Source organism: Aulonocara sp. 'chitande type north' Nkhata Bay, linkage group LG4 (genome assembly GCF_057382095.1).
Source record: "Aulonocara sp. 'chitande type north' Nkhata Bay isolate Kocher_YH1m ecotype deep benthic linkage group LG4, A_spYH_male_GT1.1, whole genome shotgun sequence".
Taxonomy (NCBI): Eukaryota; Metazoa; Chordata; class Actinopteri; order Cichliformes; family Cichlidae; genus Aulonocara; species Aulonocara sp. 'chitande type north' Nkhata Bay.
This window is the reverse complement of record NC_141347.1, coordinates 3,595,258-3,622,961: the sequence shown is the minus strand read 5'-3', so window position 1 is coordinate 3,622,961 and position 27,704 is coordinate 3,595,258. Positions and strand designations below refer to the sequence as shown.

The 27,704-nt window shown below is 41.7% G+C and overlaps 1 protein-coding gene across 2 annotated transcripts in view; it reads right to left on the bottom strand.

The window, feature by feature from the left end:
• LOC147331763 (carnitine O-palmitoyltransferase 1, liver isoform-like) overlaps positions 1 to 27,704 on the bottom strand; it is a 56,750-nt gene that overhangs the window by 28,180 nt on the left and 866 nt on the right. For both annotated transcript variants that reach the window (XM_086287973.1, XM_086287974.1), the window contains exons 2-11: positions 23,019 to 23,161; positions 14,716 to 14,855; positions 10,357 to 10,534; positions 9,400 to 9,501; positions 9,136 to 9,273; positions 7,450 to 7,527; positions 7,033 to 7,140; positions 4,875 to 4,962; positions 4,283 to 4,478; positions 197 to 385 (exon numbers count right to left, since the gene is read on the bottom strand). In XM_086287973.1, coding sequence (XP_086144099.1) covers positions 197 to 385; positions 4,283 to 4,478; positions 4,875 to 4,962; positions 7,033 to 7,140; positions 7,450 to 7,527; positions 9,136 to 9,273; positions 9,400 to 9,501; positions 10,357 to 10,534; positions 14,716 to 14,855; positions 23,019 to 23,159 — 1,358 coding nt within the window. In that variant the 5' untranslated portion in view covers positions 23,160 to 23,161. The remainder of the gene's footprint in view (positions 1 to 196; positions 386 to 4,282; positions 4,479 to 4,874; positions 4,963 to 7,032; positions 7,141 to 7,449; positions 7,528 to 9,135; positions 9,274 to 9,399; positions 9,502 to 10,356; positions 10,535 to 14,715; positions 14,856 to 23,018; positions 23,162 to 27,704) is intronic.

The following is a 27,704-nucleotide window of genomic DNA, read 5'->3' as shown; positions in this document are numbered from 1 at the left end:
TTCTACTCGAAGTGGTGATGTGATGAAGTATCTTTTGTCTCCATGATGAACCAAATAATGCTACAAATCTACCTTCACTTTCCAATTTTTATACAATGCTTACTGCAGTTAGGCTCTTGAAGGCACCAAACACCGTTTTAAATATACCAGATCCATAAAACCCCTCCCCACACAGGTTCCTTAGTGACCTCCTCACCTGTCATAACATTTCCCATGAAGCAGAGACTTGGCGTAGCGGTCCAAGTTCCCCTCTGGGTCATCTCCCCTCATGCCTTGCTCCTCGTCGTCCAAGGTTACAAAGAAGGCCGCCCTCTCAATGATATCCAGCGATCTCTTGTTGACCCCAGAGCTGAAGTACTGCTTCCTCATCTGAGCCCAAGGGATTCTGGGAGGAGATGACATATATATATTATTATATATTAGTGTGTGAATGTGTGTGTGAATGGGTGAATGACTGAATGTAGTGTGAAGCGCTTTGGGGTCCTTAGGGACTAGAAAAGCGCTATACAAATGCAGGCCATTTACCATTATAAATCATTGCTTTGCTCACGGGTCTGTACTCACAGTCAGCAAGTCTTTTTGCACAATTGTCCTAAAACAAAGTACTAAAAGAGCCTCGGAAGTGGAGAAAGTTCACAGAAGGCTCAACTCAGCGGAAACTACAGACGCTCCATAACAATCATGAGAAAACGTACTTCACTAAACACTGCATCCTTCTCAAGTACTTAGTCCACTCTAAGATAACTTAAGACAATCTGAAAACTCACAAAACATCAAACTATTGTTTCCATCAAGCAGACTGAAGCTTCCAACAAAGTTTCCACACAGTCAAAGACATCAGCATGTGATGCAAATGTCAAAATCAGATGACAGTTCTTGGACAAAAGCCCAGTGATGTTTTCTAAGATCTCGTACTGTGTCCGATTTGCTGGTCGGCTCACTACTTTAGTAATACGCACAGCTTGACGGACGGGCCATTAATGCAAAGGCTCATTGGACTGTTCCTGCTAAGCACGTCGGTGGCACTTTTCACACTTTGTTTGCTTTAAGCCATGCATAATGTGCAGGCAGCACAATATCCAGACTGTAGTTCTGATGTCATTTCCATCTTTTTGTAAATTCTGCACAATACTGATCATACCAGAAAACAAACCAGCACGAGACTAGTAACAGGATGGGAGCGCCTGCTAAAGACACCCAGTCTAAAACAGATTTAACATACACAACAATATTTAGCTTTAATCACAACAGGGAATCCTGAAGAGAGGGAGACGTGCATATATGCCAAGTCTTAATGGCCTTTGGAGAAAAGCGCAATTGAAAGTTAAATCATGTGAGCTTATCAAAGAAAATCAGTATGCATAGATTTCTATCAGTGAGGGCATTAAGAAACAACACACTGACATGTGGGTGTTTCGTGTGGGTTTTTTTCCACATGTCAAAGGCAAACAGTTCACCAGCACACTTATTTCTCATGATTGCCAGCACAAACACAAGTAGGCTATGACTGAACAAAGGCACATGTCCTCATTTCCTTCAAAATCATGAGTTGGGTTTGCCAAAATTCAGCATCCTATCACAACACCATGTCTCGTAGGATCCTAACAATCCATTTGCTGATACACGTTAGCTTTTGCACTCTCTCCTTCTTGGTTTTGTTTTTGTTATGCTTCTACATCTTAGGAAAACAATCTAGACATGTGTGTACAACAGACATTACAAATACAAACATGCATAAACTTGAAGAGCTGATCCCTACATTTCTTTTCTTCATCGGTTCTTCTAGCCAAAATTTATTTACACTTACTGTTCACATGATTAATTTCCACTGTTTTGCTTTCAATCATTTCAGTGAAGCCAACCCAAACTTTTCCCCTAGGTTTTGAGGAATTAAGAGAGCAGAGTTAGAAACCTTCACACTCAACTAAAGATGCCCACAGCCAGGAAAACGAGCAGGTGGCTGAATATCCCACTTCTTTGCTTTAATAAACTCCTGGCTTGCTTTGGCTGTATGCTTTGGCTCACTGTCCATCTGTATGATGAAACACCATCTAATCAATTTGACTGCTTTTAACTGGATTTGAGCAGAGAGTCTCCGAACACCTCAAAATTCATGAATGCCAGTGGCAGCCGTGCAAGCCCAAACATCACACAGTTTTATAGATGATGCTGTGTGCTTTGGAGTTTTCCAATCTATTCTTGAGGCTTTACTTTCATGCAGTCTTCTCTTTATGGTAGACTCGGATATCGATATGCGTACCTCCGGGAAAGTGTTGTTCACTTGGTTGGCTTTTGTGAAGCGGTTTCTCATAACCATGGAAATGACTCTTGGATCAACCATTGTTGTCTTCCGTGGGCGTCCGGGTCTTTTTGCGTTGCTGAATTTACCAGTGCTTTTTTTTCCCTCTCAGGAAGTACCAAACCGTAGATTTTGCCACTTCTAACATTATAGCAAATTCTTGCATAGTTTATTCTGTTTTAGCAGCTTAAGGATGGCATGTTTCCCGTGCATGGAGAGCTCTTTTGACCGCACGTTGTTAGTTCACAGAATGTTGCTTGGATTTGGAAGATCTAACTTTAAATGAAATCCAAGCCTTTTATCTGCTTAATCGATAATGACATAATGAACTTTCATATGAAACAGCCTTCGAGTCAATTGTCCTGTTACTTTTGTCCCTTTAAAAAAAAAAAAAAAAAAAAAAAAGAGGGTGGCACATGTTAAGGAGCTGAAACTTAAAACTGGGTACTCTCAAATGAAAGCTGAGTCTACACATTAAGTCCATTGTATAACTCAGACCTTCCCAAAGTGTGGGGCCCGCCCCATTGCAGGGGGGGGGGGGGGCGCGTGGAATGAAAATGGGAAAAAAAACTAAACGCTTGGACACAGCTAGCACAGGGCGCCCACAGAAACGCAAAGCAGGAGATGAAGCATCGCTGAATATGTTTCCAAACCAACTTCATTCTAAGCCAAAGACTAGAAAACATGGTGAAGCAAATCTGCCCTTTGGTTTCACCTGCACAGGTGCTGAGGTAGGTCTCCCTGCAGGATTAGTTTTTCCTGTGTCGGGAGCAGCGTCGGGCAGTTCAAATCACGGACAAACAGGATCCTACAGTTGTTTATGTTTTTCAACCCATTTTGCACAGAGAGACATTTTTTGAAAAATGTATTGATAGCAATGTTGAATATTATTACACATGAAAAAAAAACTACAGTAAAATAATCACATCGTGACGCCTCTGCCTTTGTAAATGGAGGGACAGTAACTGTGTGTGTATGTAAGCGTGTAAAACCTGCAGACAGTCAGATTAACAGTATTTTGTCTCTATCTGTCATTCTGCAATTCATCTCATGTAAACAATAACGTGGCCACAGCATGACGTGGAAAAGGCACATACCTTTGACGTTGCATGACCAACTCTGTACTCCTCGTCCACACGGAAACGCAAAAAAGGAGTTTAAAAAAATCTCCGTTTTCGGTGATTCAAAACGCCGTTTACGTGGACGAAACAGCTGCGTTTTCAAAAATTCCCGTGTAGGTGCGGACGCAGCGTAAAAGAGTTTCTTTTATTACTACCTGTAATTTATTGCATATTACTTGTATTTGCTTAATTGTTTACTAAATGCTTGAGGTGTTAAATAAACCGAAATGGAACAAAATATGGGCGTGTGTGGTTGGAGGATGTGTTAGTGCGTGTGCGTGCGCACGTGCGAGAAGGGGGGGGGGGGGCGCGAACATTTTTCTTGTAAAACAAGGGGGGCCCAGCAAAAACGTTTGGGAACCTCTGGTATAACTAATCATATGTATCAGTAAAGAGCTCTGATTAGTATATTATGGTGCCATCCAGTGGTCGCGCTGTAGCTGCCTCTGAGCAACCTGCTAAATATAAAGACAGCAGGTTCAAACAGCTTTATACAAACTGGCTGTGTTTCAGTAAAGAAATAAAAAAAATGTAATTATTTTATTTTAATGAAAGAAAATAGTTTATTTTAACCTTAAAAGGTTTATTCAGTTTTAAAGAACCTCTTATCAATAAACCTTAAATACAGACTAGAACCTGTTCATATTTCTCCCAAATATTTCAGTTAGTCAAGTTAGAAAATGTATCAAAATTGCCTACTATAGCCTGTATATAAAAAGGGATAAAAAGGTGTGTGACGTCACCCGCTTTTCCCCGACATTTAGAAAATTCAAACAGCAGCACGCTTGCTGCTGCCATGTCAAATTTTTGGAGCCAGTAGTAAGCATATCAGGATGATAGGGGGCTGCCACTTTGTACGCACCTGTCTCCAGCAGTGAGAGCTCCCAGCTTCTCCTCTCCAGGAAGCGGGGGTGAAGCGTCATCCAGGATTCTCTGGATCTGGTCTTCAATCTCCCTGGGGGACAGCAGGCGGCCTGCCCGGTACACCCACAGGCGAAAATAGCGCCCCCTGTGGTACACTGCTACAAACTCGCTGTCTAGCCAGTGCTGGAGCACATCTGTGAAAAAGAGTAGGGCCGTGGCATATTATACAGTCTGCAACAACAATAAGATATAACCATGAGATGTGTTTACATTGCCTAAAGTGTGTAAAAAGACAAGCCCGGGCATGTCTGAGTGTAAGAGCGCATCAGCCTCCGATGATAATTTAGTACCTGATAATGAACTTCAATACCATACTTCAATAATGCTACTTCAATATCCTCATATCCTGAATATCCGGCTTCAGGTAATAGAAATAAAATGGGCATATAATAGAAGAACAGCAATCAATAGAATTTAGCAGAGAAACAGCTTCCCTTATTAAAGACACTTGAGCGAGAGAAATACAACTGCAACAATCAAAGTGCATGTTTATGTGCTGCATCTACTCTGAGTATGTGTGTGTTTGTTACCAGTCTCGACTCCTGGTGTGCGCGTTGTGTTGAACATCCTCTCACACTGAGCAGCACACAGGGGGATGACGGTACCCGGAACGCGGCTCTACAGCACAAAGACACAAACACACTGGCTATTTTCCATTTGTTTTAGATGGACATTAGACCCTTAGATAACACAACCCATTGTTATTTGAATCAATGGAAATCAGCAGCCACACAACAGCCACTGACCACTAAATACAGCCTACACAGATGGCTGCACCCTTCCGTTGCTCTCGCTTTAAAGGGGAGCTGTAAAAAAGCAAGGTGGGTAGTAGACAGACGATTTTGGAGCACATCAAAGGTTCTGCAGTACCTCACGAAACAAGAGTCACTGCCAAAATAAACTGACTATCAAAGGCATGTGCACCCATATTACACAATGGGCTGTGGACTACCTTCCAAAATTAATGATAAGTTTAGGACTTTTTACTCTCAACATTACACCTTCCCGCAGGAAAGCACCTTAATGGATAACTTTAACCCTTTAAGACCCACCATAGAACCAAGTCTGCCAGAGCATATCGTTATATTTTTACATGTAAACTGATCTCCTGCTATTTTAAAGTGGAGGTTAGTATAGTCATACACTGGTGCCCTTCCATCCACAGGAAACAACTCACTTTTATATAGGTTGAGCTTGTATCCTGAAAACTGACCAAATTGGTGAAATTCAATTTAATTTTATTAACAATTCAATCAGAGAACAGTTGGAGGGGTGCTTTACTGAGCTGTAGGTCCTAAAAGAATAAATGCCTTTTTACATGCCAGCCCAGCAATTTCCTTCATCACCACGAAGGAAAACAGTCTGTGTATGTCCGAGTTCGGTTATTTTTTGTGTCACAGGTTAACCTGCTTATACAGAGACCCCCAGTATGGGCTACTCCAGAGCCTTTTCAACAGAGATAGAAACGACAGGGAGCAGGCGCATCTAGTACACGTAGAGGTGCCGCAAAACCCCACAGAGCTCAGCAGCCAGCGCAACAAATTCTGGATCCTTGGCTTTTAGTTAGCAGTTAGCAGCTGTTTCTGCTGTGAAGGGGCCTTTATGTTTTTTGTGTGTTTGTTTTATTTTGTTCTGCTTTGTCCTGTTGTACTTGCAATGGCGTTTTTTGTTTCTGTTTCTTGTTTTTGTACTTGTCCTGAGGGATAGGGCTACTATGTGGTATGGGTAGGGGGGTAAACTGCTTAACGCAATTACAAGATATGTGAGTGTGTCATTATTCTGTATTCTGTTCCTTCCTATCCCACGCAAAGCCACCTGGGTCGGCTGGAAGACTGTTTACTTAGCCTGGCTGGGCCAAGGACACTCTCTCAGCTAAACTCAGGATACACACAAGCATGTGCTGTCTACACCGGCTCTCCCTCACCCTTTACTCACCCCTGTTGCTTATCTTGTGTGTCTGTGGTGTACTGACAGTCATGTGCTTTTTGTGCTGGGGTGTTTTTTTCTGTTCTCAAACTGTTCTCCCATTAGGAGCTCAGTCTGAGTGGAGGTTTTTCCCCCTCCTCTCACCTCATGTTGTGTATTTTCGTTGTTTTTTTCCCACCAGTCTCTCTCTCTGACATGTCTCCCTAATGTAATGTTTGTGTAAAGTATGTTTGGTCATAGGGTTTCTTTGCATGTGCCATTTAGCATGCTGCCTGCTGTAACCCATAATTTCCTTCGGGATTAAAGTATTTCTGATTCTGATTCAGTTCAAACAGTCATTGTGAAACCTACTTGTTTGTTGTTTAACAATTCTGTGTGCATCTGTTTTTCTTTGTTACTTCAATTTAATAAAAATATCTTTGAGAAAAAAAACTTGTCTTTTATTCTGATCAGTCCAATTACATCTGAGACCATGTGTTTAAAAGCAATGCCACAATATTAATGCAATATTTCCATTGAATCCCTCTGTATTAAAACTGAATCTGAACTTTGAATACATTCTGGTCAACATAATAAAACAGGAGCTCATCATTTCAGCCTGAGAGACACTGACCTTTTTAAGATTACTGATGCAAACTTCTGACAGTGACAGGTATCATCAGAAATTTTATTTTTATTAATTTTAAAAACAAACAGCGCAACAGACGCAAACCCACTCCATCGCATTATTTTTCCAATCTGCAGAAATGTGTGCAGCCTCACCGGCTTCAGTTCCTCCCGGTTCACCTTGCGGCGGTAGAGCAGCAGGGCAGTGATCGTGTTCCCTGCCCTGGCCGCCTGCACTGAGGTTGGTGTCACGTACAGAAAATCCTGGAAGGACCACACAAGGGATAGATTTAAATAAAAGACAACTATCAGAAGATTTTTGATTTAGAACCAGAGGAAGGAGAATGAAATGTTGGATGATTCCCTCGTCTCTCTAAAAACACAGCCAACAAGATAAGGCTAAAAGGTTGAGCTGGACTGACAGGAAGCTCAGGTTTAAAAATGACAACAGGATATGAGGTGTAGATTTAATCAGGATCACGGGTAAAGAAAATAAAACATTCTGACTTTAATATAACTCCTAACCTTAGCTCAGAATGTAAACATGTAATTGTATAAAGAAGCAGTGGTTACCATTCCATAGTAGTTACTGTTGACCATTATGGGACCTCGGCTCCTTAAATAGACGTATTCCTCCCACCAGTCACTCACCTAGAGCCAAAACAGGAATCTAAAGTCTTTGTTCTTTTCAAACCAGGAGCACAAAGCATGAGGATTAAAAATTGCAAAATGTATTGCTTTACAGTTGCAAGCTTTATAAGAAAACTTGCAAATAAAAAGGGATAAATTACATTATGCATCAGCTGTGTCAGTAAGGGCACACTGACCGTGCACCACAGAGCAGTGACTCAAACCTGTAACAGTCAAACTCAGCACCCGAACAAGACGCAGCTCCTCAAGTTTAAAAAGTTCAAACACCAGGACGTGAGGACGTATTGTAGTGATAACAGAGGTCGTGACGATTTACAAGGAGGACAACAACAACAATTTGCTTTTTAAATAAGTACTGCGTCACTTCTGTCAGTTGTCACTCACAGATTACAGAGCTGGCAAAAGAACGTTTACTCAAGTAAAAGTTTACTGTGCCCAAGCGTTTGAAGTACTTTCATTAATAAAAATGCAAATACTGAACTTATGCGTTACAGTTCTCCCTCGCTATATCGCGGTTCACCTTTCGCAGATTTTTTTTTATTTTATAAATACAGCACATTGTGTTCTGCGTCCTGATTGTTTGACAATGATCTACAGCCAATCTCGTGCCATGTTTCCTGTACAGTAAAGAATGCATTCAGCTTGTCAAATTTACATAAATCTTAGATCACCAGCAGTGTGACTAAGTGCAGTACTGTATGTTTATAAGCCTTCTTCCCAACAAACACAACAATGTTGATGAAATGTTGCCACCTGCGTATTCCTTTGGTTTCCGTCTATAATACTGGACTTATTTTTCTACAAAAGGTTTGAACTTTGAGAGTTTAAACAAGAGAGAAAAGTGTGAAAATGTTCGTGCCTGTCTGAGAAAAGTGTATAAAGTGTGTAGGGAGGGGTTTACAGCCTTAAAACATTATAATAATTGTAAAAAATAAAGTTGGCTACTTCGCAGATTTCACCTATCGTGGGTTATTCTTAAAACATAACCCCGGTGATGAATGAGGGACCGCTGTATATGCTTTAAATAATCATTAAGATGCTGCTATACTTTTCTGCACTACCAGGCGAGCACAGGAAACGTTTGTGGCACCTTCACATTAATATGAAGGCTGTGAAGCGACTCACTGTGAGTGACACAAAGTGTTTGTCAAAACTGCAGCAGAACCACCACAAACACATTTAACTCATTCAAAGCTCAGAGCCGGAAGCTTCAGGATCAAAGCAGCTAAATGATGGGCATGTCCTGTGACCTGGTGAAGTTGTTAACAAGCTGGAGAAATGATGAAAATAACCGACATTTGTGTTGTTATATAAACCTGCTGCACCTGCTCTGGCAAGGTTAAAAAAAAAAAAAAAGCAGCCATGCACAAATTCATATTCATGAAATTATTGGGGAAATTGTAAAGTTTAGTAATTTGTTTAATTATAAAAATGATATTATGCAGTGAAGAAGATTGTTTTTTGTTTGTATACAGAGTCAATTCATTTAGTTTGGACAAAGGTCAGCGTGTGTTGCCCTTGAGCATGAGTAACTCTGGGTTAGTCAATACACCCTCCTGTACCCCTCGCTGTCAGCTGCACTGGGTGTACTTCCTGCTGAATACCTACATAATTGGTGGCCCACAGAGCTTTAAGTTTCAGGTAGCGTTGGAGGCGGTTCCCCAGATTCGACTCAAACTCATTGGCCAGGTCTGACATGCGTTTAAACTCCGGGTCCGTCAGCAGAGGGCGCACCGACTCCAAGTACTGATAACAGCAAACATTCAGGCAGCGTTAATCTGATTCTTGAACACAAGATGATAAGGATAAGGATGGGGAGAGAAAACAAACTTAAATGTGCCACCATGTGTTCAGGTGTATGTTCACGCTCACCCTGCTCACGGTGTCTTGGATGGCTGGAACGGGGAGGTGAGGTAGAGACGACTGATAGCTGTACAGCAAAGGCTTCCTGCTTGACAGCAACCTCACCAGAGGCTGAAAGAAACAGAGGTCAAAGAGGGGAGACAGTTTTAGACGGTCATTACAGACAGCGTGCTTTCAATAAGAAAATGTAATCTTATCCCTAAAAGAGATTTTCTACCTTTTACAACAAAAACCCTCAGTCTTTGAATATTAGAGAGGGCTGGGTGCGATCTTTATCACAGGAGGAGGTTTAATGACAATGAAAATAAAGTTTCTTTAAAGTAAAGCTCCCTTTCAAAGTTCTCTTCCAGCTAGGAGGCAGATACTGCTCCGATCCAAGACTGAAAAACTGGAGCTGTTTATTTAATCATCATGATTTTCAAAACCAGACTCCATGGACCAATCCTCCAAGATCAGATGAACATTCCTACTTCCAAGCAAAACTCACGCTTAAGCGAGTATTAAGTGTTGCTGTAAATCATCACCAGCAGTAGTTGAATTTTTTCTCCCAGTCAGGGCTCTGCAGGCTTGACAGTGTGTGCTGCCATCTACTGTAGATAACAAACGAGCTCAGAAGCTCGAACAAGCCCCACTTAAAAGGAATTAAACTACAAGAATGAGGCAAAGCAAACAATCCAGTGAGACTGTTACTCTTTCAAATCAGAGAAACATGTTTAAAACAGCTTTACATCATTTCATGTTTGCAGCATTTTTGGACGTGTTATGTGCTTGAAAAGAAAAAACCCACACAACACTATAACATGGAACCATTCAGCCTAAAAATAATCAATGTGCTTTTGGTTCATGTTATCCAACATAAATATTACACAGTCCAGGAAAAAATTAATGCAATAACTCCTCGAGTCCAACACACGCACACAGCAGCCTCTGGAGGAAGCTGTGGGACCGAGCAGGAACGTGGCTTACCACCCAGACTTTGGTGGTGTTAGACATCCGGCCGTGCTTTTCAAACATCCACTGGTGGTAGGACAGCAGCAGTTTGAGGCAGAACCTGAGGGCGAGGATGAGGGAGAGCCACAGCAGAGTGCTGAAGACCAGCGCCGACACCATAGTCTGGCCCTGGGCACTGAGGGACATGTGGAGACTGCACAGAGGGAGTGAGATCGCTTTAATGATGCGAGCAGCTACAAGGAAACTTTTTCAATAGACAATAAATAATACAATCTGCAGGAAACTGGGAGGAACAGTCTTGATAAATGACCTTTTTAAGAGATGTCCCGTTGCTCTGTTTGTTACTTTAACAGAGCAGTGGGACATCTCCCATATCTGATAAAATAACTAAAAAAGACAATTTTTGTAATTTTGCCTCTACACACCACCATGGTAATTTACAGCCATATTTATCGGCAACACTCAGAGTCCAGCCCAGAGAGGCTCAGATATAACCAGACAACTGCCTGGTAATCAGTTTCAAATGTGAGGTAATAAGCAGTATTATCTGATTACAGCTACACTAAACACCGATCGGAAGTATTTTTATCTACAGCTAAGAACTGATGCAAAAATAGACTTCAGTGTTAGTGACCAAGACAGCAGCTTTTAGATTCCAGTGGCTCCAAAAACTGCTGCCTTTGACAGGTTAACACAAAATTATAGAATAAATAAATAAATCCGTTCTTGATAAATGCAGTTCTCCCCGAATAATCTGTTACTTTAGCAAAACTGAGAAATTGTGCATTTCACTCACATAGCTCATGTTTAATCTTACCGTGAGGCTTCTGACAGTATAAAAATACAACAGCAACACCTAGCGGGCCACTGAGGAAGTGAACTGTGCATAGTATTAAAAACAATAAGATGTTAGGATATTAGATGTTATGATATTAGATTGCATTTAAAAAGTAATAAACTCATAATGAAGGCAACAAGCACGGGCAGTTCAGTTTTTTTCTGTAGTCTAGTACTGCACTAGTACAGCTTGGTAATCAGGAAAGTGAGTTTTGACTCTCCTGAGAAACCTCGGTTCCTAGCGTTCAGGTGGATGTAACTGAGACACGCCACCTACCTATCAGCTGTTGGCGAAGACACTTGCTGACGGCAGCGGTCGTCCCCAGCAGGACAGTGCACCCCACCACACCACAAAACTAGTCAGGAACATGACAAACGGTCCGAGATGTTGGCCCGGTCTCCAAACTCCCCAGATCCCAATCCGAGCCAGGATGTTTGAAAAACAAGCCCAATCACGGAGGCCCAACCCTACAACCCCAGGAACCCAATGTCTCCATCCCCCTGGAGTCCCACGTCCATGCCCCGACGGGCCAGAGCAGTGTTGGCACCATGAGAGGGGACCTACATACAGTGGGGCAAAAAAGTATTTAGTCAGCCACCGATTGTGCAAGTTCCCCCACTTAAAATGATGACAGAGGTCAGTAATTTGCACCAGAGGTACACTTCAACTGTGAGAGACAGAATGTGAAAAAAAAAATCCATGAATCCACATGGTAGGATTTGTAAAGAATTTATTCGTAAATCAGGGTGGAAAATAAGTATTTGGTCACCTCAAACAAGGACAATCTCTGGCTCTCACAGACCTGTAACGTCTTCTGTAAGAAGCTTTTCTGTCCCCCACTCGTTACCTGTATGAATGGCACCTGTTTGAACTCATCATCTGTATAAAAGACACCTGTCCACAGCCTCAAACAGTCAGACTCCAAACTCCGCCATGGCCAAGACCAAAGAGCTTTCGAAGGACACCAGGAAAAGTATTGTAGACCTGCACCAGACTGGGAAGAGTGAATCTACAATAGGCAAGCAGCTTGGTGTGAAAAAATCAACTGTGGGAGCAATCATCAGAAAATGGAAGACATACAAGACCACTGATAATCTCCCTCGATCTGGGGCTCCACGCAAGATCTCATCCCGTGGGGTCAAAATGATCATGAGAACGGTGAGCAAAGATCCCAGAACCACACGGGGGGACCTGGTGAATGACCTGCAGAGAGCTGGGACCAAAGTAACAAAGGTCACCATCAGTAACACACTACAACGGCAGGGAATCAAATCCCGCAGTGCCAGACGTGTTCCGCTGCTGAAGCCAGTGCATGTCCAGGCCCGTCTGAAGTTTGCCAGAGAGCACATGGATGATACAGCAGAGGATTGGGAGAATGTCATGTGGTCAGATGAAACCAAAGTAGAACTTTTTGGTATAAACTCAACTCGTCGTGTTTGGAGGAAGAAGAATACTGAGTTGCATCCCAAGAACACCATACCTACTGTGAAGCATGGGGGTGGAAACATCATGCTATGGGGCTGTTTTTCTGCCAAGGGGACAGGACGACTGATCCGTGTTAAGGACAGAATGAATGGGGCCATGTATCGGGAGATTTTGAGCCAAAACCTCCTTCCATCAGTGAGAACTTTGAAGATGAAACGAGGCTGGGTCTTCCAACATGACAATGATCCAAAACACACCGCCCGGGCAACAAAGGAGTGGCTCCGTAAGAAGCATTTGAAAGTCCTGGAGTGGCCTAGCCAGTCTCCAGACCTCAACCCCATAGAAAATCTGTGGCGGGAGTTGAAAGTCCGTGTTGCTCGGCGACAGCCCCAAAACATCACTGCTCTCGAGAAGATCTGCATGGAGGAATGGGCCAAAATACCAGCTACTGTGTGTGCAAACCTGGTAAAGACCTATAGTAAACGTTTGACCTCTGTTATTGCCAACAAAGGTTATGTTACAAAGTATTGAGTTGTATTTTTGTTATTGACCAAATACTTATTTTCCACCCTGATTTACGAATAAATTCTTTACAAATCCTACCATGTGGATTCATGGATTTTTTTTTCACATTCTGTCTCTCACAGTTGAAGTGTACCTCTGGTGCAAATTACTGACCTCTGTCATCATTTTAGGTGGGGGAACTTGCACAATCGCTGGCTGACTAAATACTTTTTTGCCCCACTGTAATATTAGACAGGTGGATTTAATGTGGTGGATGATGAATGTGTGCACTGGTGATTGAGACATGTGATCACCCTTACACTCATGTTGGTTTCAGTTCATTCATGTCACATGTTCAGCTACAGTCATTATAATGAATGTCACTGTTCGCTTTCACCATGCCCTCTATCCTGCCAGTTATATTCATCTGTTTATTAACCTTGCTGTCTGAAATGACTCAGAACATCATGAAGGCAACAGGTGCAGTCAGTGAATCAGTGATGCTTTATGCAAGAATATAAAGCTACAGTTAGTAGTCAGGCTGGTAGGAAGTAGAGGAAAGTTCAGGTTTAAGCACCACACCCACAATCCTCTGTACTGACTCATCTTGTTAACATGCTGAAAAACCTGCTATATATGTATACACAACTCCAGCCCTCCTCACTGTAAGGCCTTAGAGTGCTGCTGCACCTTTAAGAAGGAAAAACTCACACACTTGGAAACACTTCAACTGGACACATAATTCCAGTCCTAGTTATCACAGCAGTTATTGTCATATGGTCCCCATGAGATGTTTTTAATAAAATGTTTCAGGTTTCTGAGTCGCGGCAGCATCACCATTAGCAGCAACACAGCACAGGGACATGAGTGAAACTGTGGGCAAATACAGTGTGCAGAAATAAAAGCTACTAAGCAACATAAAAACATGAGCAAGAGCAAAACTTCCAGAACAACATGGCATCAAAGACATAACAACTGAACTGAGGAGGTAAGGAAGATGCTGGGCTTAAAATAAGCATCACATTATAGTTTCTTGACACTTGATTTGTCTGCAGAACAGAAGTTTGATCAATCATGGGCCTTGCTCGCTTGCTCGCCAAAAGCTCCTTGGGGAAGATACAGAGCTGCTCTCGAGGCGTTCTTCACAATGAATGATTGACAGAACAGCTCTTAGATGTAGAAAAAGAACAAAAAAGTGCTGTGTGAATGGGTGAATGAGCTGTATGAAGTGTTTTCAGTGATCGAGTATAGAGTAAAAGTCTATTTGCAACTGTTAAGTCAGATAAAGTACCCATGAACCATTTTACATTTTCACCACTTCATGTATCCACCAATCATGGTAGCTTCATCATTCTCTGCTGCACGCACACACATACATACACTTCGTCCCTGTCGTCACCCACAGCAGACGAAATAAGAGCAGAGTTTACCCTGATAAAGCTAAATTATGATTCCATGTGCTCACCTATTTTTGCACCTTCAGATTTGTTACTTTGATTAAAACAAAACCCAACAACGACACAATTATGGTCTAATTTGTCTACTTTGCATTATCAAATCATTTTGCCCATTTAAAGAACTTTGCCACTGACATTGCCGTTGTGTACCTTAGCGGCAGGTGCTGCTGTATCTTGGTGATGAGCCCCATGCTGGGATCCGACTGCATGTACATGGTGGCCAGGATTCCTATGGCAACGAAGAGCCAGGATGACGGGCTGGCGGGGTACACTCCTTTAATCAGACTGTTCTGTTAGCAGAGAAAAAGAAACAGGCATTGGGATTATTCAGCGGTGGCTCTGAAACAAAGTGCAGGTCAGACCTTCAGAGGTGAAAAACCATCTTCCATTAGCAGCTTTAATAAGGAACGCATTACAGATGTGAATATGATCCAGCACACCTGGTTTCACAGCTGTGTCGTTTCAGATCATTTTTATAAACTTTGCTCTAAAGCCAAACATGACACTGATGTGTTTCTTAATGTTCTAATCATGAGTGGGGAAACATTTATGGGTTTCAACTGTGTTTGGCCTCATTTGATTTCATACACTCACCAACAAACACTGAAGGTTACAAAGAGATTGTTACTGAACATAATGACTTCCCACAAGTGGTGATGCAAATATTAACAGCTGTCACCCAGAAGGGCAAACATCATACCAGGGTTACCCAGGTAGACCACGTAATACTGCCATGTGCAGTCAGCCCCATCCTGGACACGAATGACCCGCCTACTTCTCACAAAGGTAACAACAAGTAGAGAGTGCTGATTTGGCGGAAACACTGAAATTGAGTCAACGTTCAACTGCATACAGACTTCTGATGTGTAGCAGTATAAAACCACGTGACCACACGTGAAGCACGTCAGTGATTGTGAAATAATAGTAATCCTCTTGCAGCTGAAATGTTAACAAATCTTATATTGACAAAAAAAAAAGTAACAATGAAGGCATTCCGTTCCTGATTAATGGTATTCCAAGTATACCACGATAACTGTCAGTGAAAAGTAATAATTTTGAAAAACAGACATTATGACAGGACAATTAACAACATTTAACCTGTTTGTTTGCATTACTGATGAAGCTCAACACACACAGGCCTTCTCTGGATTTTGGTTGCTGAACAAAAGCTTAAAACTGAATCAGTCGATATCATTACAGCGGTGGTGCTGCCAGCAGGGAAGCTGCAAACTCTGCAACATCAAACCCAACATGGTTGAAGGGCGTTTCCTTTTCGTTTTCATTTATTGGCTGATATAAACGCCAATACCAATATATCTGCAAATAGCTAACATTGATAGATGTTTTGGCCCAGCTGATAAATCCATCAGGCACAAATCAGTAGAGATACTGGATCGGATATCGGAGAGAAATAAAAAATGTAATCCGATCCATTAAATATCAAAAAAGCACCTCACAAAACTTTCGACACGGCGTAACTCAGCTCGTAGCACGTCGGAGCAGTGTGCATCACGTGATAGAGCGGCTGTGGCATGCAAGACCTGTTGTCTGGTTGAGTATTTGTAGCCTCGCTACCAACCCGGCATTTCATCTCCGAGGAAGTGATCCCAGAGAGAAGTAAAGCAAGTGTGTAAGTTCATCTCTGAATGTTTGTAAAGCATTCCCGCGCTAAGCTTAACAAACGATATATGGAGCGACTGCCTCTTCTTGCTGCTACTTCAATCATGAAACTGATCAATGATCAGCTGATCAGCTTTTTTGTCACCAGTCCGTCTCTCTTGTTTGTTTTTGGCCCACTTTGCACCAGAAAGAGGAAACCAGCGGCTGAACAACAGCAGCACGTTTAAGCTTGATAAGCTGTTGTTAGAATTTATTTAATATTTCTTTCTACACCAGGATCTTTTTCTACGTAGCTGACGGCTGTAACTGTGCAGGGGCGGATCTAGCAAAGTTTAGCCAGGGGGGCTGATAGGGCATGAACAGGGAAAGGGGGCACAAAGACATACTTTTCTTTCTTATTCTCATTTAAAATGTCTAGCTTTTAATAAATAATTATCTGAATCTTACAACCAAAGTTTTAATCTGATGTGAAATGTATAGAAGTCCATTACTGTATATAGTAACTTAAGTCTAAGGCTACGTTCACACTGCAGGCGAAAGCGCATCAAATCTGATTTTTTTGACCCTATGCGACCGTGGCTCAGGGGTTTGGGAATCGCATCTGTAACCGGAAGGTCGCGGTTCGATCCCCGGGCTCTCTGTCCTGGTCGTTGTGTCCTTGGGCAAGATACTTTACCCTAGAGTCTGCCCCAGGGCAGCTGTGGCTACAACTGTAGCTGCCTCCACCAGTGTGTGAATGTTAGAGTGAATGAATAGTGGCATTGTAAAGCGCTTTGGGTGCCTTGAAAAGCGTTATATAAATGCAATCCATTATTATTATTATTCATATCCGATCATGCTATGACAGTGTGAACGGCGCAAATCCGATATTTTCAAATCCGATCTGGGTCACTTTCGTATGTGGTACTGAATCCGATACATATCCGATGTTTTAGAAAGCGACTGCTGTTTGAACGGTCAAGTCGCATTAAATCCATTTTTTACGTCACTGACACAAGACAGACGCCAATTATCAGCGCTGGAGAAGACATCGTGAACGCTTCCTGGCCATCCAGTGTAGATGTCAGTGAAACTGTTGGGAAGACAACGTGAACATTTTCTTTGTACTGTATAATCTGCAGATTCTGACAGAAATCTGCAGCTATCCTTTGAAGCAGCGCTCCTCTAAAACAGCAATAAGGATCATTATTAGGTTATTTACATTATTATGTAAATAACAAAATAACTTAAAGCAAAAATTGGGAAACGTGAAGTCCGAAGTCTTTATATTAAGGCCATCAGTCAAACAATATAGTTTGTTCTGGGTCTAAACAGAGCGCGTTGTGTGTGACATCTTCTTTTGCGCATGCGGCCGCTTTGAGCGTTCATACTAGAGCGCGTTTGCTGTCGCATTTTATTTGTAGTGTGAACGAGCAGACAAAAAAATCGGATTTGATCAAAAAATCGGAATTGAGCATTAAGACCTGCAGTGTGAACGTAGCCTCATATACCCTAGTAAGCTATAGTACTTTTTCCTTTGGGAACCATCTGTGCAGTCTGCAATTCTGTTGAAGAAAGATGTTGACTCCACCGTAATTGTCGGGCTATAAGCCGCTACTTTTTGCACAAGCTTTGAACCCTGCGGCTTTTAGTCAGGTGCGGCTTTTCTATGGATTGTCCATGATTTTTGTCATATCGTAAGATTTGTTCCGCTGTTGTACAGCACTACGTTGCCTGGCGGAAGGGCATGTGATCAGACACACAGTATCGGGGTTCAAGAGTGGTGTGTTGGTCACATGTCCATCCGCCAGGAAACATAGTGCCATACAAGTAGCGCGAAAAACAAACTTCAAAGCAGCGCTACGCGTTCAGCGGGAGACGTGGATGACGAGCAGCGATAAACTTGCGAAAAGCAAGTTATGCTCAACTCCACCGGTGGAATCTGACAGCGTGGAAAAGTGTGAAAACATCCACGATCACCAACGGATTTCGAAGGGCTGGACTGCTGCATGATGGAGAGGAGGACACCGCCACGGCCCTTCAGAGGGTGTTTGACTCTGACTCTGACAACGAGGATTTCTTTGGTTGGTTTTGAAAGTGACAACGAAGGAGAGAAGCGGAGAGTGGATGACGAATCCACCCTGAGCCTGTTCGTTTCCGACACTGGAGGAGAGGACTTTGGTGGTTTTAGTGCAGGAAGAAGAGGAAGATGGTGGTGAAGGACTGACTTTTCTTCTTGTTGAAGCCGTGTCACTGCACCTGAGCCTAAAAGGTAGGCCGAATCTATTTTTCTGGTGTGCTGTAGGTTACTGTTATGTACTACATTTGTTACTCATTTATGAAGCACAGTACATGTTTCGTACTTGTAATTACCGCTACTTGTACATATACCTAAAAAGTTATGCAAATATGTACCCATAACTTGTTTTTCAAAATATTAATAAAAGTGATTTCTCCAAACAGCCGTCTCTTTCTTGACAATTCGCTTTGTGCATATTCTCTTACATATGATGAGTCAACATTGAAACACCTGCGGCTTTTAGTCAGGTGCGGCTAATGTATGTACAAAACAGGATTTTCCCCTGATTTTAGCTTGTGCGGCTAATATTCAGGTGCGCTCTGTAGTCCGGGAAATACAGTACTTAATTATTCTTGAAAAATAATTTATTTTTTTGCATTTTTTTTTAACTGCATCAAATTAAAGTTGATTACGTTGATTAAGCATCATGAGGTGGGGGTGGGGGTGGTTCCCTGTTTTTTTTTGTTTTGCTGGGAGTTTGCAACCCTATTAGTTAGGTTGCTTACTCTTTAAAATACCAGAATAGGGAGGATGGAGCAGGTTTAAGTTTTTTAGATTGATCAGTGATGAACTATGAAATATTTTGGGTGCAGTGTATTTTTTGCATACAGGTATAACAGAATAGCTTAAGTGTTTTTTTTAAACTTCAGTTTGAACTTATACAAAATGCAGCAAGATGTTTTAAAAAAAACTGTTTTATTGATTAAAAAACACTATATCAGATTCAGATCGGGATCGGCCGGTATCCAAATTTATGATATCGGTATCGAACATAAAAAAGTGGTATCGTGCCATCTCTAGGTGATTTAACCACGATCACAGTGACAGCATGTGCCTATGGAGCGCCAGGACTGCAATAATGAATTAATTAAATACACCATTAAATAATTAATTAAATGTGGCAATAATTAATTAAAATTGGAATTAATTCATTAAATAAATAGTTATGACACATGTAATTAATTAATTATTGACACATTTAATTAATTATTTAATGATATATTTATTTATTTCATTTTGGCAGTCCTGACGCCTGGCTCTCATCATGAAATAATTTTATCTGGCAGCCTCACCCATCAAACTCAGGGGGCGGGGTTAACGCTGATCGAGTCAAAACCATTGCTTTGGCCTGGTGGCCATTGTTTCTAGCACACAACAACCGGCATGTGGAAGCTAACAGAACTGAGCTTTGAAAAACCCTGTTTGTGTGTCACCAAATACCGTTTTAATATTTTTTTAGCCGAGAATGTAGTGGTTTAATCTTCATGTGTCTGGTCGGTTTGTCAAGATACAGCCTCTTTGCAAAAGTGTTTCGATGATTTCGGAGATGTCTGCACAGTCTCACGGCAAAGCGTGGGATAGACCCGCTCGCCTCGCAAGCAATCCCACCGACAAAGCGCAGGCCCCGGTACACAGCTGTAGTAACCCCCGCTGACTTCTTTTACTGAGGTTATATTTATCGGTGTTTTATTTCCTGATGTTCTTATGTGTCCTACGTGTTTCAGTCGCCAATTCTGAATTATAACTAACATTAAAAACATGTTTAAGGAGGAGAGAGAGCAAATCTGATCTGATCATCTGATCTTTGGGTTTTTGTTCAGTAATCAGCGTGACCTGTGTATAAACACATAAAAGAGATAACGTTGGTGTTTCCGTCATGTAGTAACTGCTGGCTTTAACTGTACAAAGGTTGTTCGACACTGTGAAACACATACAGACTTCATGATGTTCGGCTAATATTTTTATTGTGAATATTAATCATGCTGACCTCGCTCTGTACACCACGCAGCGAGGTCAGCATATCCACGATATCCTCAGCTCCATGAGTTAACACAAAGTTTCCCAGCTGACTATCTAACTTCCAACTATTCCAGAGACGTGAAAATATACAGCATAAAGAAAAGTGTAAGAGACTCAGCAGCAGATTAGAATAACAGTTATACATTTAATAAATCACCAAATGAATCCAAGAAACGAGCAAACCTGTTCCGACAGTTTGAGTTTGTATTCTCTCAGCTGCAGACTCGCTGCTGTTTAAATGTTTGAAAAGGAAGATTAGATATAAACAAACGTCAAACATAGACTCAGTCTGCCTTCACATTTGATATGAGGCCAGCACGTATAGTGGCTGTGTCCTGTTTTAAGATCATACGTGTAAAATTGTTGTCTGACCTCCGTCGATCCAGCCGCTCAGAGTCCGTGGTTACCATGGTTACTGCATAAGCAGCTATAATGTTAACAGCTGGCACTGAGGAAACCTCCCGGCAGCATGGGTGTTTATGTTTTTCATTGCAAAAGAACCGTCTGAATGGTCAACTGAAGTTAACTTGGATAAATTATAGTTAAGGAGTATCACAGATAACGCCTACGTGAGCTGTGCGACTGTTCACCACTACACTGAAATCAGCAGGCTATTACTGAAATACACGTGCTATATCATAAACTATGATATAAATAGGGAGGTCCTATTAACATGTTTAGTTTTACAGGACACCTTCCTGCCTTTAGTCTCATTCATGAGCAGTATTAGTTTTCTTCTAACATCCAGAAGTCTGCACCATGTGTTTCATAGTTTGTAACAAGCCTTTGACAGGTAAACATAACATGACCGAAAAAGCAAAAAAAAAAAAAGAGAGAGAGAGAGTATTGACGTAAGAAGAGAAAATGCTCTCAATTATGGAGACAGGCAAATGGTTCATTTATGTTTGATGTGTGGTTCACATTTGTGTGGCTGTTAATAAAGTCAGTGCGCTCTAGGGGGCGTATGCGTTCATCAAAATGGCCGAAGGCTGATGTGTGTTTATTCCTCCCTAAATATCGTCGCTGAAGTTTGCCATGCACGTCACATTTTCCTGCGCATTTTTATACCTCTGCCAACAGAGAGAGAAAAAAATCACATTCTAACAGACAGCTGGTGCTTAGAATACAGTTGAATAACTATTAAAAAACAGATGATATAATATTTCTGTCCAGGTTGCAGACTTCATGATGAACATGCTGTTGCAAACTCTGCTCCTCTCGGTGGAAATGTGCCTTCTCTTTGTATAAAAACATTTTAAAAGTCAGTTTAATCTCAGAATTCACTGTTAAATCCAAAACACACCAGATAAAGAAAAACGAATAGTTCAGTCTAACACATGTGCCAGTGAACCATTAAACGTCTGTGAAACTATGCAGTTATGAAACGTAACTTTAACCTCAGCCAAACCGATTTGCTCAGTTGTAAATAAAACAGCGAAGTAAACGTGACCCGACAGACAGAACCTGAGTGAATGAAGTCCAGCGTTTAACCACTGAGAGCTAAAACTCAGCTGAGGTTTCAAAGCTGTGTGCCGGTGATTGGACATCAGCCGCTGATGAAGCTGTTCGCCTATAAAGTGTTCTGTAAGGAAACAAGCTCCAGCAGCTCTGCGCTCGGGGAAAATACTATATTTACTTATCTTGTGCAGAAAAATGCGCTGACATTGCTTTATATTGAGCACCGGCTGCCCAGTTAAACTGTGACTATCACCAGGTAACTAGGCGTGTTTCTTGAATTAGCAGCAGGTGTTAAACAGTTGACAGATGAGGAGGAGGATGCATGCAGGTAAACTGAGGGTCTGCTGAGCTGATCGCTGGTTTCGTGAGAAAAATGTCAGCTCGTTCTTTATGTTACAGAAGCACAGAGACACAAGACCAGGCGGAAAGAGACGATCGTTTGGTGAAAATGAGAATCTGCGAATGCAACATGTGGAACACGGAGAGTGGAATATGTAAACAAACCGGTTAACGTAACCCCCTGGGTGCACTCTGCATGCTAACTGTTAGCAGAGCTAGTGAAATCTCTGAAAACATCTGAGCACTTTTGCAAACATGTTCTATGTTGACAACCTGACCAGACATACGGCGCGACATTCGCGGCTAAAACACTGTTAAAAGTGTAGCTGGTGACAGAAAAACTACACCACCACCATTGCTGCCTGTGATTTGATCTGCATTCTGGGATACCTGGCTGCCCCAAGTCTACACAAGCAATCGATTATCTAGGATCGACCTGTTTGGACTTACTTTGCACAGCAACCAATCAAATGTTAGAGAAGCTGCATGGGCAGCGTTAACCCCGCCTCCTGAGTTTGATGGGTGAGGCTGACAGATAAAATTATTTCATGATGAGAGCCAGGCGCCAGGACTGCCAAAATGAAATAAATAAATATATCATTAAATAATTAATTAAATGTGTCAATAATTAATTAATTACATGTGTCATAACTATTTATTTAATTAATTAATTCCAATTTTAATTAACTATTGCCACATTTAATTAATTATTTAATGGTGTATTTAATTAATTCATTATGGCAGTCCTGGCGTTCTATATGTGCCACCCATTCCACCTGGAGTCTCCTCCAAGCATTAAACATTTATGGGATTCTCATACCTTTGTCCCCCCCCCCACTAGTACAATTTTGCATTTTGAACATTCTAATGAAATAAATGCTTTAAATGAACAGTAAACAACTTTTTTTTTAAAAATAAATCGTACACAGCCTGATTAGTCTGGGGTTGTGATGCTCACCCTCACGCGGCTGACTCGCTTCTTCCAGGATCGTACTCCAGACAGGTAGATCTGGTTCAGCGCCTGGTAGGACAGCTGCAGATCGATGCCCTCTGGTGTTATGGTGAACTGGAATGCCACTGCCTGGTGGGCCTCTGCCATTTCTATGGAAACACAAGCACAAATGTGAACACCAAGAGGAAGCGGTGTTTTGTTTACTTCTTATCTGATCCAAAACTAAACTCGATCTCTGCAGCCAGGAAACCATCATGACTTTGACTGTGATTGTGGAGAAGAATGTGAGCGATTTCAGATAAGATTTCATAACCTGTAAATTTTTGGCTTGCTTTATGAATGAACAGCCAATTTGATAAGCCTCAACGTAGCTCTCTGCACGATATTGTTACACTAATTTAATGAATCATTGGAATGTCGTTGTCTCACAGCAGCCCCATGCACACAGAGTACATGCTGCTTGCTGTTTGACTAAACCTGCAGTTGCACAGTCTGTTTCAACACTGAACTGTGTAAACAGCAGCCACCACGCCGACACGTCTCATCCTCAGTGAGCTCCACGCAACACATTTAATAACTTCAGTGGCATTTCTGGAACAAGCTAGATTTTGGCTTGTATAATTGCATATAACTCATCCTTTTTCCTATCAGACTTAAATTTCTGACCAGGATTTGGCAAGTCTGAGCAAATACCATCGTGCCTTCAGCAGCAGACAGACAGACCAGGTTTAACAGGAGGAACACGAGTCTGACAGGCAGTTTCACTGGAGGACTGACTAAATACTCTGAGTCACCGCTGCTCCTTGTTAGCGGAACATTGAATGACATCACTGGTTTCTCTGATGTTTTTTTGGAGTAAGGGTTCCGTTGAGGGGCAGGAGAAGAGCCTAGAGGGGCCACATGCAGACTAACAAAGTTTCAAGTAAAAGATGGTGATCCAACACCCATGAAGTTACAGAAAGCAGGCAACACACAATCTTTGAAGTCACGTTGCAGGGAGCGTGTTTGTGTTATTGCTTCCTCTTCTCGCTGCGCAGCCAAGCAACTGATTGCCACACATTTCTCACTTCCAACAACTATTTCTCTGCTGGTGTGTGTGAACGTGGGAGGGGTGGATGTGGACAAGCAGACACTGTCTCACAATGAACGCAGTTGCTGAAACTTTGCCCGAGGACACAGAACTGTTGTGTTCTCGGGAGGACGGATGAATGATCTGGATTCCTCCATAACCATAACTTGTGAACCCAAACAAGGTTTAACTGCCTTGTTTAAAAGCCCCACAGTGCTGGATTTCATTAGTACAGAGGTTCAGTCTTGCTTAAATAATAACTTGTGAGAAAAAAATAAATATTGGTAGGTGCTTTAATCTTCAACTGACAATATTTTGTATGTGTATTTGCTGACTAACTTAATAACTTGTCCGATATCGGTTTGTAGCAGCTAGTGTTGGGCGATATGGAAAAAATATTTATCACGATATGAATTATTTTATATCACGATAACGATATATATCACAATATACCACCTGACCTGTGGTCATATGGAAAGTATGCAGTCTGTAAACAGCGAGCGCAGAGGGTGGAGTCATTGTTAATGAAATGGATGGTTACGCTCATGTAGGACTGCGCATCTCTGCTCGTCCATAGGTCAGTCGTCAAAGCATAATGCACAACACTGCAAACATCCTTCTCTTCTTTGGCCCGGCATGCGTCATATAAGCGAGGCAACTCGACTTTACTGAAGTGCTTATGACCGGGCATAACGTACCTCAGATCAAGGACTTTGACGAGGTCATGAAAGCTGTCCTTCTCAACTACATAAACAGGGGCCATGAATTTACAAATGTAATGCGAGACGGCTCCTGTGGTTTGTTTATGGCGCTTGGACGTTTTCTCATAAGAGCCTTGTGTGAAAGACTGCTATATCTTCGGCTGGCTATAGTTTTTCTTTTCCCAACTTGCTGCAAAAAAACAGCATGTGCATCAAAATAAACGATTTCCAACAGTGTAATTTGAGTTCTAAGCATCCCAGAAATGATACAGAAACGCATAAAGTCAAACATAACTTTTAAAAACACCAGTATAGGCTTATAAGGCCCTGAAGGTAAAAAAAACAAACAAACAAAAAACTACATTTTCCGCGAAAATGACGTCACTTCCGGTTCCGGGCAGGTAATGGCGGACATGCGATAGTTCGCGCTGACCAACAACAACACTTCCAACATAGGAAGTGTTATGAAAAGTTGTTCGGCAAAGCGTGTTTCTGGAATATTATGTTTTTGTTGCTGCAAGTGCTTTTTATGCAATTTTTGCAAAGCTATATGTGGAAGGAAACCGTGACCGAGGACAAGCTGGTAGCATAAGATTTAAATGGTCTGTATTTGTATAGCGCTTTTCTAGTCCCTAAGGACCCCAAAGCACTTTACACATTCAGTCATCCACACATTCACACACTGGTGATGGCAGCTACATTGTAGCCACAGCCACCCTGGGGCGCACTGACAGAGGCGAGGCTGCCGGACACTGGCGCCACCGGGCCCTCTGACCACCACCAGTAGGCAACGGGTGAAGAGTATTGCCCAAGGACACAACGACCGAGACTGTCCAAGCCGGGGCTCGAACCGGCAACCTTCCGATTACAAGGCGAACTCCTAACTCTTGAGCCAGCTCTAGTAGCAGCTCAGCAGTTCTGGGTCTTCTTTAGTCACCATTTGTCTTTCATGATACTTCAAATGTGAAAAGTCTGGACCGCAAGCCATTCAGCAGCCGGACTAATTTACTAAAATGCCATGCTGTTGTAATAAGTGCAGTGCGTGGTTTAGAAATGTTTTGCTGAAATATGCCAGGCTTTCCCTGTAAATTATGTCATTTGGATGGAAGCAGATGTGCAAGCTGCAAATCACAAATTTTTTTTTTGTGAGCATTCATTTTGTCAGTTCAAACATTTGATGCATTTTCTCTGTTCAACTCCAAATAAAATATGGGTGCATGAAATTTGCAAATCTTTGCAGTCTGTTTTCATTTACATTTTACCCAGGGCACCAACTGTTTTATAACCTTGCACTGTTTTTGTAGTTACACTGTTAAACTGCTTTACTGTCAAGCAGTTACACACTTCACTTGGAATTTCCAGGAAAAACATCACTTGGGATGCTTTTGTGCTTATATTTGACTTATGCTGTGTCACTATAATGCTGCTGCCGGCAACTTGTGGCAATATATTTATACTCTAAACTAGAGATGGACCGATCCGATATTACGTATCGGTCCGAAACTAGCGTAAATCACTGGATCGGATATTGGAGAGAAACAAAAAAATGTAATCCGATCCATTAAATATCAAAAAAGCACCTCACAAAACTTGCGACACAGCATAACTCGGCTCATAACCGTAGCACGTCGGAGCAGTGAAAAGGGAAAAGGGGGCACAAAGACATACTTTTCTTTCTTATTCTCATTTAAAATGTCGAGCTTTTAATAAATAATTATCTGAATCTTACACCCAAAGTTTTAATCTGATGTAAAATGTATAGAAGTCCATTACTGTATATATTAACTATTAGGTCTAATATACCCTAGTAAGCTATAGTACTTTTTCCTTTGGGAGGGAACCATCTGTGCAGTCTGCAATTTTGTTGAAGAAAGATGTTGAATCTATTTAATATTTCTTGAAAAATAATTTATTTCTGTGCTTTTTTTTTTTTTTTTACACACTGCATCAAATTACAGTTGATTACGTCAATTAAGCATCATGAGGTGGAGGGTGGGTGGTTCCCTATTTTATTTTTATTTTTTTTGCTGGGAGTTTTAAAGCCCTATTAGTTAGGTTGCTTACTCTTTAAAATACCAGAATAGGGAGGATGGAGCAGGTTTAAGTTTATTAGGTTGATCAGTTTTGCTGAACTATGAAATATTTTGGCTGCAGTGTATTTTTTTTTTTTAAACATACAGGTATAAAAGAATAGCTTTAGTGGGGGGTTTTTAAACTTGAGTATGAACTTATACAAAAAGCAGCAAGATATTAAAAAAAAACTGTTTTATTGATTAAAAAACACTATATTGGATTCATATCGGTATCGGCAGATATCCGAATTTATGATATCGGTATCGGACATAAAAAAGTGGTATCGTGCCATCTATACTCTAAACGAGGTAGTGTGTCATCAGTGAAAGCCACGACAGATGTTTTCCACCACTTATGTTTAAACTAAACAACTACACTTCTCCCCCCACCTATGGAACCAGAAACAGGTGAAACGGACACTTGACCTTTCACTGGCTTTGCACACTTCGACTAGCTACAAGCCATTGCACCTTTTCTAAATGACCTCTGTAAATTCCTATAGGATTCCAGTCCTGTGTGAATGAGACGTCGACAGATGTTTTTTTCTTTCTATCGGGTTTGTTTTTCTTTACTCGAAGAGTTTAAATTATTGGTGGAGACAATTCAATAATCGCTGGATATTGGTGGGGACATGTCCCTTCCGTCCATGCCAAATCTACGCCCTTGTGTTCTAGTAGCGTTAGTAAAACTACGAAATGGACTGTCTTGCTGAAGCATCTGAACAACGTAGACAAGCTGGTTTTTCCTGCCGTTGGCGCGCGTGCACACGAGGAGGCGCGCGTGCACACGAAAGCATTAACATACACTACCTTAATGTAACGTATAGCCAGTAGGAAAGCTGTTTTTAGC